This window comes from Humulus lupulus, chromosome 4 (assembly GCF_963169125.1).
Source record: "Humulus lupulus chromosome 4, drHumLupu1.1, whole genome shotgun sequence".
NCBI classification, from domain to species: Eukaryota; Viridiplantae; Streptophyta; class Magnoliopsida; order Rosales; family Cannabaceae; genus Humulus; species Humulus lupulus.
This window is the reverse complement of record NC_084796.1, coordinates 250,032,134-250,045,431: the sequence shown is the minus strand read 5'-3', so window position 1 is coordinate 250,045,431 and position 13,298 is coordinate 250,032,134. Positions and strand designations below refer to the sequence as shown.

At 37.6% G+C, this 13,298-nt stretch overlaps 1 protein-coding gene across 1 annotated transcript in view; it reads left to right on the top strand.

Moving 5' to 3' along the window:
• The first annotated feature begins 8,109 nt into the window (after positions 1 to 8,109).
• The window catches only part of LOC133833180 (uncharacterized), a 30,866-nt gene continuing 25,677 nt past the window's right edge, over positions 8,110 to 13,298 (top strand). The window contains exons 1-2 of the mRNA XM_062263430.1: positions 8,110 to 8,340; positions 8,600 to 9,192. Coding sequence (XP_062119414.1) covers positions 8,110 to 8,340; positions 8,600 to 9,192 — 824 coding nt within the window. The remainder of the gene's footprint in view (positions 8,341 to 8,599; positions 9,193 to 13,298) is intronic.

The window sequence follows — 13,298 nt, the reverse complement described above, 5'->3', positions numbered from 1 at the left end:
TACAATGAACCTTCAAGAGAAAAATACGACACAGATAATTTTATAGTGGTTCAGCCCCAATTTATTGGTAATAGCCTAATCCACTTGGAGTTGTGATATATATCATACACTTAAGATCAGATGAACTTGAGCCAACTGAGTTTCTTAAGTGTAAGTAGAAATAAAGAGAGTTTCTCTCTCTAAACTCTCTTAGAAAATGCCCCAAGAATGCCCCAAGTAACAGTCCCAAAGTCTCAAAACTAGAGAGTTTTTCTCAGTCGAAAAAGATCAGATCCCCCAAAATGATGCCATGAGCCATTTATTTATAGGCTCATGGATCGTACATCAGATATTTCTTTTGATCGGGTCATTTCTGTTACTCTCACAATATTTAATTAATAATAACATCTAAAATACAACAATATGCGATTCTTTTGGATGATATGAGAGATTTCCGTGCAAGTTTGACCGATTCTAGCTGAAGCCGTTACTGGGATCTCTTGCGTAGCAATGATCTGTTTAGTCGGTCCACATCACACCCAAGGAAAACTGGAGTGCCAAAACACTTCACCGGTCGGCCAAACCCTCACTGGTCGGCCAAGACAAGTGACTGGTCAGCCAAGCAGCAATCTGTCGCTAGTCTTATAGTGTGGTTACGCTTGGGCTGGCCCAATGGGCCTTGGTTAGTGCATTTTATATATTAAAATCCTTTGTATTAAGCCTCCATCAGAGAGCAAATAATGTTTATACTCTTATTGAGCCCGGATTAGTCCGGCCTAAAACCCAGTGCACTCACCTACCTATAAATATGAATAGTGGTGCACTGGGGAAGTAAATCAAATTCTTCTCTGAGAAGCATACATTCTGCTCAAATTCAGAGAGTCCATTACTTAAGCTCCTAAAAGCTCTAATACAATTGACTCGTGGACTAAGGCTCTTTAACGCCCCAACCACGTAAAATTCCTTGTGTGATAATCTTTATTCATTACTTTCTAAGCTCTCTTATCTTTCATAATTCTAGTTTCCGAAAAACTCGGTAAACATCTAGATTTGAACAAGGTTTAAGGCCTTTGTCCGAAATCTTATTTTCCCTATTCTCTTAGCACTAAGGGATCTCAAGTTAAATAGTTATCTCGAATTATCAAGTCTTTTATTTTTCATCCAATTGCTAAAATGGATAAAAAAAACTCATATTCACAAGTGACCAAATGGTCTCTATTTATTGAGTTTTGAGACACTATTTGAATTTCAAATTTCACCAACCCCCTTGGCTATTACCAATGTTAAATTGGGTGTTTATGGAATTAAAAGGAAGATTTGGGAGTTACTTGAATTGTTCCAAACATTCAAATTGTTGATAATGCAAAAATGTGATTTGACTGTCATGGCCCTAGGTCGTGGCCTGAGCCATTCTAGGTCGCGTCCATGAGGCTCTGTCTCCCAGGCCGCAACCTGGGATACTCTAGGCTGCGGCCTAGAGCTTGTGACCTCCAAATTTTCGTACTTTGCCATAAAAACGTTCAAACTCTTTCCCTTTTAATTTTATAACTTCCATACACCTAATGAGAGTCAAAATCATATCGTTAACAGCCATATAACATAATGACTCATGAAATTCAATTTAGAAATATGTAACTCTCATTTTACACATTATTGGGCAATCTTTTGAAGGATACAAATGGTTACTGATTTTTTAAGATATGTAATTTCCAAAAGTATGTTACAAATATTGACACACACGTATTTGTATCTCTCAAATTATGTTACAAAATGTGACAAACTCCTTTTGTCATATTTATTTAATCTAACATTATATTATTATAAAAAAGAGAAATTCCTCCAAGAAGTAAGTTTCAAGTATTTGTATCATGCAATGAGTATGCATAACTAATCTATGATGGACATAGGTTAGGGATATTCCTACAATCAAATACTGATTAAGGGTCAAAAGTGCACATTTATTGATTTTAATTGTCAAAATAAATTATGTTTAAATTAATATTTTCATGAAATTAATGTGATATATTTTATAAATGAAAATATTTAATTTGTTTTTATTTTGTAGGAAAATGATACAATTTTGGTTGAATAAAATAAAGCAAAAAGAAAAGGAAGTAAAAGTGGAAGAAAATAAAGAAAGTTGACGTTTTGAAGAAGTCAAGCCCAAATTGAAAATGCCCAATCCAATTTATGAAAATGTCATGTCACCAATCCATGCCATTTCTTCTCCACCAATAAGAGATGCCAATTACAACTCATTCCAACAAACATTGACAATCCATGTGCTTCATTTTCAACCAATAAAAGTGTCTTATTTTCAACAAAAATTAGCAATCCATGTGTTTCTCTTTCAACCAATGGTAGCTTGCCACATATAATTTCCACCATAATTTATTTGTATTCTACACCTATAAACAAGATTTAGTTTTCATTTGTAAAACACACTTTTTCTACACACTTCTCATCCTACCATTTTTCCTCTCTATTTCCTCTTCTCAATTTTATCTCTAAGCCTAGTCTTCTCACATTTTCAATGGAAAATGTGATAATGACTTTTAACTTAAACTAGAGTTTTCTTTTGGTGAGGATAGGGTTGAAGCTTTTTATTTTGTAATCTTTTTATTTTGAATTTATAAAAGTGTTTTAATGTTCAAATATTTGAGTTTTATTATTTCTATCGTTATTTATGCAATTAATATTTATCATTAATTTTATATAGATTTAGCCAAGCTTTTTTTATGTAATTTTACTAAAATAATTTATATTAATTTTATTATTTTGTGGGTAGTCTTTTAATGCATTGTCGTCAATATGGTGTAGTGTCGCTTTTAGATTACTCATAACAATAATATTAGCATGAGATATTAGTTTGTTATTTTGTGAGTAGTCTTTTACTGCATATTGCCAATGGTATTATGTCAATTATAGGTTTCTCATAGCAATAGCATATGCATGTACTTCAACTAAAAGATTTTATTACTCAAATACATTTGCAAATTATCAAAGTAAATAGGTGACCAAAATATATTGTGGAACCCTGATGCCTCACCAAACCCCTTTTATTATTTATTTTCCTTTCATTTCAATTCTTTAAAACCACAAAAATATAATTTATTTTACTGCTTTCACATTACTTACCTTCTTACCTCCTTGTGGAAGTCACGTTTGAGCGTTAAACAAATACCAAACTTGAAAAATATATGTTGATCCTGATTTTGGTCAACTGACACAGAGTCAAAATGCTTGATGTGGACAGATATGTTGAAATGAGAATGATGACAAAACCAATAAAACACACAGAAATTTATAGTGGTTCGGCCCCAGAATCTGATAATAACTTACGTCCACTTGAGCTGTTATTGATATAAAATTCAAAGGAGTGATCAAAGAACTAGGGTTCAATGAGTTTCACCAACCTCTAAAGAACAAAACAATATATCAGATATGATAGCTCTAATACACTCGTAAAACTCTAATCTCCAATAATTCGAAAGCCCAAAAGTCCATTCCTTGAGCTATCTTTCTATATTTATAGGCTCAAGGGGGATTACATTAATTTGTTGTAGATATTCTTTCCTAAATAATCGGATACTCAGGAAATCATGGGAGACAATCTCGGGAGTGACTAAGATCTTTATAAAATTATCCTGAAATACGCTGAATGCGCGACCATACTGGTCGCAGGGAAACCTCAACCGCCTTTGCTTGCAATATTTTACTGGTCGATACTCTAACAGAATTCCGCCAGGTGCCAGCCACGTGTCCAGAAATCACTTGCCACGTCATCCACGCCTGTTTTTTGGATAACATTTGCCCCCCAAGTTTATTTATTACGAGCAATAAATAAACTTTTGAGGAAACGACCCTTCGGTTACCCCACAGAACCTGTCAGAGCAATTCGTGCAATCTTGGAAAAAACAACCTACCCTTGTCTAATCACGGCTTTTCGCTTCCAAGTAACCTTTCGATGGCTATCACCCTTCCCCATGCTTTGAAAAAAGGGGAAACTAATGATTACTCTCTTTTAATGCTACGGACAAAATATATATATATAGTCTCTTCAAAGTCTCCTTTTTCTTTTTACGCAAGCCATTACTCTTTCAAGAAACCCTAACATCAGAGCCCCCATTTTCTTCTGGAGACCGTCTTTCGGCATTTCAAGATTCAGTCCGTGAGTTCTTCGACGCTCGAAAACTTTCTCAAATCTCCACGATCTTTTTCCTGGTAAGTTTCAGGACTCTTATGCTTTATATTTTTGTCGTGCATTCTTTTGTAGACTGACTATTGAGTTCATTCGTTTTCGGGTTGAGATGCATGTCAGTAAGGGGTTTAATGGGTGATACTGTATTGAATGATATTTCTCTGCCATTAAGGAGTTACGAGTTAGTTTGATAGTTGAGATCACGACTTTAGGACGTAAAACCGAAGTAAAAATTCGATTTTTATGCTAGCTGAAAAACCAAGTTTTTCCCGCCCTAAAAGGAGTTGAAAAAGCTTTTTCAAAAACTTTTTGCTTTCACTTTTTGATCTGTTTCTCAAACTGTTCGTGCGGAAAAAGTTAGTTTTTTGTTAGAATGCTGTAGTATAAAAGCTTAACTTTTATACTAGACCAGCGCCATTCTAAAAAACTTTCAAAATCCTTCATCCTCACCTCCCCATTCTTCTGTTCGCAGATTTTAATGCCAGATTTGTGGGGAGATGAGCGACCCATCGACGACGATCTTCTTGCCCAGTTGCTTGAAGGCGAAGAACAACCGACCGACCGAGTTCACGAGATTCCATTTTCCAGAGTCTCTTCTAGACCTCAACCATCACCACCTCAAATGGCCCGATCCAAGTCTCTAGGCAAGAAAAGACCTAACCCTGAAAACAGTCCAAATCCTCATGCCCAGCCTGATTCACAGGCTAGGGTTCCCTCGACCAGTGGTCGAGAAAATGCTGCCCCAGACTCTCGTATTCAAGTCAGGGCTCGCCCTCAGCATCAAAACCTTCCTGATGTCGAGTGGTATCTCTCCCCTACCAGCCAAGTGACTCCCCAGATGCTTGCCAATTATCGCAGGAAGTATCCTCTTACAGGGGTTAATCTCACAATCCATGTTGCTGACCAAAGAGCTAACCTGCCTGGGGGTGTCTATAGCGCTTGGTCCAGGTACCACATAGAGGCGGGGGCTATCCTCCCTCTACATCCTTTCTATCAGGGGTGGCCAACTATTTCGGTGTCGCCCCCTTTCAAATTACTCCAAACGGATATAGAATGTTGGCCGCATTCTATATCCTCTATAAACTCAAAAAATGGCCAGAACCCACCCCTCATGAGGTCAACTTCCTCTTCGACCTTAAGTCCAACCCTCAACAATACGGGACAGGTTTCTTCCATCTCTATCACCAGGAAACAAGCCGAACGTTCCTGAGTGACACTACTCACATTTCCAACGTGGGGCAGTACAATAGAGAGTACTTCCTCACGCCAATCATGACTACGAACAACCTGGCCTTCGCTCGAGGAGGTAAATGCTACTTTCATTGGTTGATACTTTTCCTTAGCAAACTCTTCTGCACTTCTCTTAAAGTATACTGTGCCTTTCAGGACGATGGTTACGCGCGAACCCAACACCAGACATGGTGTTGAGGTCCAATGCACTGGCCAGGATGGCAGACGCTGAAAAAAGAGTTAAGTCCCTGGTCACTGATGAAAATCTGAAGTTATTAGGCCTCCTGGCTCCTCGCCATGAAATAAGAGGACTCATGGTGGCAGATACCACGGCCGAGGGGAATCCTGAACAGCAACCTCCGGCGTCTCCTCCTCGAAGGAGGCCAACGGGGGTTACGATCAGGGAACCCACTGGTGTCCCTTCAGCAGAGAGGCCTTCTGCGCCCCAAGGCAAGGGGAAAAAAAAGGCAACAGAGTCTGTTATAGACCTGGATGAATCCTTCGACGAAAATGGTATTGTTATCTTGCTTTTAAATAGCTTTCCAATTCCCTGTCATTTGTTTGACGGGGAAGGAAATTTTACGTATACTCCAAATCTAGAGCCAGACTTCTTCGTGCCAGATAATGAGTGTATGACTAATAGAGTCAGTAGTATAGTGTAGAGTCCAAGAACTTTACTTAGATAATTATTTAGTAGTATTATAGTATGTATAGTATTATCTTTGTAACTGTGGATTTTGGTTCAGACCGGGAATTATTTGGACACTTATAGTAGTACTTATAGATTTTCTAAGTTTAACCTATAGTTTAAGAATATTAATTTTAACCTAAGGTTTGATTATATGACTGATATTAAGGATAATATTTATTATACTATAAGGTTTAGATGAGGACCAATAGGATTTTAAGCACATGTTATGAATGGGTGATTAAGGATTAAGTATTTTGAGGATTAAATTTAATAAGGATAAAAGTTTGAATGCTATAAGGTCAGTCAGCAGCTTTGAATACGTTGAGGGCTTAGTCAAGGCTGTTTACCCCATTCAAACTTAGCTAAAAATGTGTAATTTCGTGTTTAATTAATCAACGTGTGCCAATATATCGCAGCTATAGGGGGCGATATATCGCAGCACGTAGATACGGAAAACACGAGACGATGCACGACTGCCTCGGGCATACTGGCCCAGGCGATATATCGCCTACAGGGGGCGATATATCGCCTCCTTCAGTATGTTTTGAAAGTTTTTGAATTCTTTTTCCATTCAGCCATTCAACCTCTTGATAAGTCCAACATCTTTTTGAACGAGTCTTCAGCCTCTGCTGAACGATTATTCAAATTATTTTCACCTAAAAAGCTATTATTTTTATTCAAGTAAAATCAAGATCCTTTCATTCCTAAACTCTATAAATAGGACCTAGTACCCAGCCATTATTCATCTTTTGCTCTAAGTTCAGAGGCTGCAAGTGCTAAGTGAGTGTGAGAGTGTAAACACCTGGTTTGGGGAAATCATAAGCTTGATCCTCATAAGCTTATCAAACACTTTGGGAAGTAAGATTCTATAGTATTTTGGTTGGTGGTGTAGATTGGTCTTACAAGTCTTTAAGGTAACCCAAAACTCTAGTTCATTGGTTTTATGTTATTTTCTTTCTCATAGCCTTCTACTCAGTCTTCTAACCTCATTCTTATTTTGGTTAGGAAATCTAAGTTCTTGAGCACATAAGTTTCGGTAAGTATGTTTCTCAATGGTTTAGTCTTCCCATTCCTTTTCATCTCTTTTTCTTCATTAGACTCACACTTTTTATAATGGTTATTAAGAGTGTTCCAAAGTCCCAACGCTGTCCACATATCCCGGTAACTTTGGTAAGGAAAATAGGATATAATCTATATGTTTTATGCTTGTGTTATCTTATGTGTTATGTTATGAAATATGTTATAAGATATGTTATGAATATGTATGTTTGTAGGCTTGGGCATATGACCCATATGACTAGCAAGACCCCAAATAGATTATGGGCTTATGACCTACTTAGCTAGTAGGACCCCACTAATCTCATGGGCATATGACTTGTTTAGTCTATGGGACCCCAAGTAATAATGGCCATTATAGTATGTGTATGTAATAAGTGTTATGATATGTCTTTATGTTTATTATGAAATGTATGTATGTGAAGTATGTGTTAGATTTTTCCTTGCTGGGCATTAGGCTCATTCCTTTTTGTTTAAATGTGCAGGAAAATAGTTATTAGTGGCGGTAAGGTTCGTGGATGCTTGGAGATTGTGTATCGATGATGAATGGAGTCAAAGAGTCGAGAGTTCAATTTCGAGGATGTAGTCATTTGTTTATGGTCTTTATATGTATTTTCCGCACTTACTATGTAATCCCTTTATTTTATAAATCATGTTATGTTTTGTTTTTCAAACAATGGGATCCCATATCCTTCTTGGTATTTATGTAAGTAACTCTTATTTCTATAAGTTTTCTAATAAAATTATGGTATTTTCGCAAATGTAAGTTTTAGTAAGAATTTGTATGTATAGTTTCGTTAATGGTCCAAGAGTCTAGAATAGTTGGGTCATTACATATAGCGACCAGTAGTTTTAGTTCGGGTATTAAACTTTGTGACCTATTTTCTGATTTCTCCATGACTTTATATCTACTTCTGTCTTACTGTCTGCATGTTTTTCTTTATCTGCAGAGATGGCTACTCCCAACATTTTCGATCTGTATCAGATTCAGGAGGAAGAGGAAGTTCCCCTGGTTCGACGGAAATCAGCCAAGAGGCATAATGACGAATCAAGCCAAGGACCCCTGGCCAAAAAGCGTCGAACAGATGATCCTTCCAAGGACGGACCTACTGGTCAAGCTTCTGCTCAGCCTTCTGCTCCTGCTGAGAAGGAGGCTGCCCCTGCTGCCAATCCTTCGCCTGCGGCCTGAAGGGAGCAAATTCCGCAAGCAGAGCTTCCTGGGACCAAGCTCTCGAACCACTCCCTGCGATCAGCTAAAGATCGCCTTGCTCATATCTTGAAGCACGACCGTTGCAGGGAGGCAATGGCTGAAGCTGAGAGCATGGGGGTTGACCAGATCCTCAACAGGGCTCTTAACGAGGTGGCCAGTGTAAGTATTTTTCCTCTTGGACTTTACCTCTCCTTCTTGTAATATAGTCTAACTTTTATTTCCTTGACTGCAGGCCATGCTGACAATAACTGCCGCTCGTACCCGTGCCTTTGCTACCATCGAGCATGCTCGGGTAAAGGCCGTCGAGGAGTTTCAGGTGAAAGCCATCGAGGAGCTTCAGGCTGTAGAAGCCAGGCACGCTGGAGAGTTGGAGGTGGTCACCCAGCAGAAGGATGCTTTGGTGGCAAAGCTGGCATGGACTGAAGCTTCTCAGACAGCTTTGAAGAAGCAGAAGGACGACTTCCAAGAGTCCAGTCGGATCCAATATCGTGAAGTTAAGAGGCTTAAGGAGGAGCTCCTTGCTAAGGACAAGACCATAGCTGTTTTTGAGAGCCAGGTGGAGCAGCTGAAGCTCACCAATGCCAAAGATCTAGAAAAGTACAAGAATGAGACACTTCGGTTTTTTTATGACTTTTGGAAACACAACCGGAGTGCCAACTTCAACTACCTTCCAGAAGATGCCAGGAACGCTGAGCTAGCCTGCTGCACTGCTCGATTGGCTGCAGAAGAAGAAAGAGCAAGGGTCCTTGCTTCCCTAAGCATCCAGCCAGCTGCTAGTGCAGGGGAAGGAGGAGTTGTCGAGGATGCGGCCAACCAGAATGCTGAGCAAGACCCTCCTGCTCCTAATGCTCCTTAAACTTTTTTTATTCTTTTTTTTACTTCTTTAATTACACGATCCACGGGTCGTGATGTAAAGACTAAATTTTTATTTTTTTATTTGCTGCATGGGCAGCAAACTTTCCTTTTACTTTAAACAATTACATCCAAGCAGTACTGCTCGCAGTGTAAAAGAATGCCTTTTGATATTATAATATTTCTATCTATTATAACATCTGTTCGCATGACCGAACTTAGCATAATACTTTGGCTTGATTTAACAAAATATGAATTTTGAAAAATACTCTAAGTACCGTAGCATGCTTTCACTCATTTTGTTCATGTGTTTACATACCTTTTGGTATGCTTTGCCATCGATGTACCTTATATGCCCCCCAAGTGATCGAGGAGCTTTAGGTCCTTGGTCACTTGCCTTGACCACGACCTTGTTGGAAAAAGCTTATACAAGATCTTTATTTATTTTCATGTATATCTAATATTAAACAAATTAATACGAGATAGCCTAAAACATATTTCTAAAATTGAATTCAAAGAGAAACAAAAAAAATAGAATACTTACAGTATACGCAGCAGAATTAAAGAGTCCTTCCTTCAGTTTCTCTAACTCTTGTATCCTCTCTGTCGCAGAGTATTATCAAGAAACTGAACTAATCTTCTATTTTCTTAACGATCTTCCAATGTATCCTTAGAACCACCTAGACTAGTGTGGGAAATTCTCAACACATGAGATAGATATAGAGAGAAGAAGAGAAATAACAAAGAGGGCTTAGAAAAGGACTTGTGTTTAGAGAGAATCTAAAACTATCAGAAAATCTGACTTGAGACTTATCAAACTTCTTTTTTTTTTACTTCTCTCTAAGCACTCATTTTATAGACTCAATTAGGCCATTTAATTTAATTAAAAATCAATAAAATAATAGCTATTTTGAAGCCCTAGGTCGAAATTATCATGGGCTATAGGCCCGTGAAATTTCCCATTTGATTATAAGCCCATTGGACTTAAAATCAAGGCTTGTATTATTTTCTATTGATTTAATTAATTAAATAATTATTTAAATCCGTTATCAAATTAATTATTTATAATTTGAACCTTGATTTAAACTTATTTATTAATTTAGATACCAATTTATCTTAATTAATAAATTTGCCATAATTTCTCTTTTCTTCTCAAAATTACACAACTCAGTGAAACTATCCAAAATTGACATGATCAACTTTGATAATTCTAATTGATGATTAAATCAATTAATTGAGACTATCTAGATGATTTTATCCAAGGTACAATGGGGACCATGGGCCTATGAAATCAAGCTCCAATAAGTTATCATAAATCTAACAAATAAATTTACTAACTTATTAATTCCTCGTGACTCCACTATAGACTTGGAATTGTACTCTTGAATTCATAGAACGCTCTATAACAAATATAGATACGCTATTAATTATCCATTGTTACAACCATAATTGTCATTCAATCCTCTATAGACGGTCTACAATGAGATAGGACTAAAATACCGTTTTACCCCTCATTGTATTTTATCCTTAAAACACTTAGTTCCTTGTAAATGATATTTCAGTAAACTAATTTAATTACTGAAATGAGATCTCTATCATTTAACACCTTGAACCAAACTAAAAGGAAACCATCGTTTCACTTCTTCATCAAAAGCTATAGATGTTCATATCTATGATTAACACTCCCACTCAATTATACTACCGAGTTCCCAAGATGTAAGTATGGGCTAGTCTGTAGGGTAAGCTGGTAACGAACAAGTCAAATAACTCAAATAATACAATCAGTTAGAATACTAACCACTCAGAATTGAGATTGAATTGACCTATGGTCAACTATATGATATGACTAGAATAGATAATAACGGTATGTTTACTTATCTTATCAACTGTCAATATCGGTCCTGTCCGATGTAACAAATACATCCGATCTTATCTACTTTGCTAATGTTCTGGAAAGAACATAACACTGTAATGTGTAAGTAGATCATATCGTAGATTGGCAAGTCAGTGTAAATCCGGTGCACTGACTAATCTTAGGACTAACTTATTTTGAACATATAATCATATTTATATTCCACTGTGATTACGTCACTATAAATAAGATTAGCTATATGCTCGGGATTCAATAGAAGTTTATATTAAACAAATAATCATGAAAATAAAACATGTGAGCAAAGTGATTGACCAAGTCAAAAAATGATTTCTATTCTTTTATTGATAATAAAATGAGATTACAAAGAATTTGGGTTTTAATTAAGGTATAAAACCCCAACAAACTCCCACTTGCACTAATTGAAACTAATGCCTTAATTCTACTAATCTCATTTCCTTGATATGCTTATCAAATGTAGCTTCTGGTAGTGTCTTTGTAAACGGATCCGCAAGATTGTCTTCAGTTGCAATCTTCATAACCTTCACATCTCCCCTGGCCACATATTCTCGAATAATGTGATACTTCATTTATATATGCTTACTCCTCTTGTGACTTCGAGGTTCTTTTGAGTTGGCTATCGCTCATGTATTTTCACAAAACAACACAGGCGGTTTATCCATTTCTGGAATAACACCAAGATCCGAATAGAACTTCTTTAGCCAGACTATTTCCTTAGCTGCTTCTAACGCGGCTATGTACTCAGCCTCCATGGTGGAATCTGAGATTGCAGACTGCTTTACGCTTCTCCAAATCACAGCTCCACCCCCAAGAGTAAATACCATTCCAGAAGTAGACTTTCTGTCATCGACATCAGTTTGAAAATCTGAATCGGTGTAGCCTACAGGGTTCAGAACACCACCCTTGTAGACTAACATATAATCCCTAGTCCGTCTCAAATACTTCATGATATGCTTAACTGCTATCCAATGTTCCGGTCCTGGGTTTGACAGATACCTGCTCACTACTCCCGATGCATAGCAGATATCTGGTCTAGTACACAGCATGGCATACATCAGACTTCCAACTGCAGATGCGTAAGGAACTTTTCTCATTGCATCTTCCTCTTCAGGAGTCTGGGGAGACTGCTTCTTTGAAAGATGAATTCCATGGCGGGATGGTAGACGCCCTTTCTTGGAATTTGTCATTGAGAAACGTTCAAGCACTTTATCAATGTAAACTACTTGAGATAGAGCTAAGAGTTTGTCCTTTCTATCCCTGATGATTTGGATACCTAGAACATAACTTGCTTCACCCAAATCCTTCATCTGGAATTGAGTGCTCAGCCAATTCTTCATATCTGATAATTTCTTAACATTGTTTCCAATGAGTAACATATCATCTACATAAAGAACCAGGAATACTACTATTTGATTTGCCTTAAGTTGGTAAACACAGGGCTCATCAATATTTTGTTCAAAGCCATAGGTTTTGATTATTTCATCAAACCTAAGATTTCAGGAACAAGAAGCTTACTTAAGTCCATAGATGGACCTATTCAACTTGCAAACTTTTCCTTCTTGTCCAGATACTTTAAATCCTTCTGGCTGATCCATATAAATGACTTCGTCAAGCTTTCCATTAAGAAAAGCTGTCTTGACATCCATTTTCCATATCTCATAGTCGAGAGCGACTGCTATGGATAGGAGGATGCGAATGGATTTGAGCATGGCTACCGGACTAAAAGTTTCCTCATAGTCCACGCCTTCTCTTTGGGTATAACCCTTTGCCACTAATCAAGCTTTATAAGTCTCGATATTTCCATCAACACCTCGTTTCTTCTTGTAGATCCACTTGCACCCAATGGCCCTAAAGTCACTAGGTGCTTCCACAAGATCCCAGATGGAATTTGAGTACATGGACTCCATTTCCTGTTTCATGGCTTCGAGCCATAGTTCCTTTTCAGGGCTAGCCATTGCCTGTTTGAAAGACAACGGATCATCATCACTTGTGTCACCAACAACCATATTGGTTTCACCATCCAAACCATAGCGAACTGGGTTCCTAGAAATCCTCCCACTACGACGAGGTTCCGTGACTGTTTGCTCAGGAACAGTGGTAATTTCTTCATTTAAACCGACTTGCATCGATTGTACATGAAGAGTGGGAATTTCATCATCAACTCGTGTTGATGACGATGGAACATTGG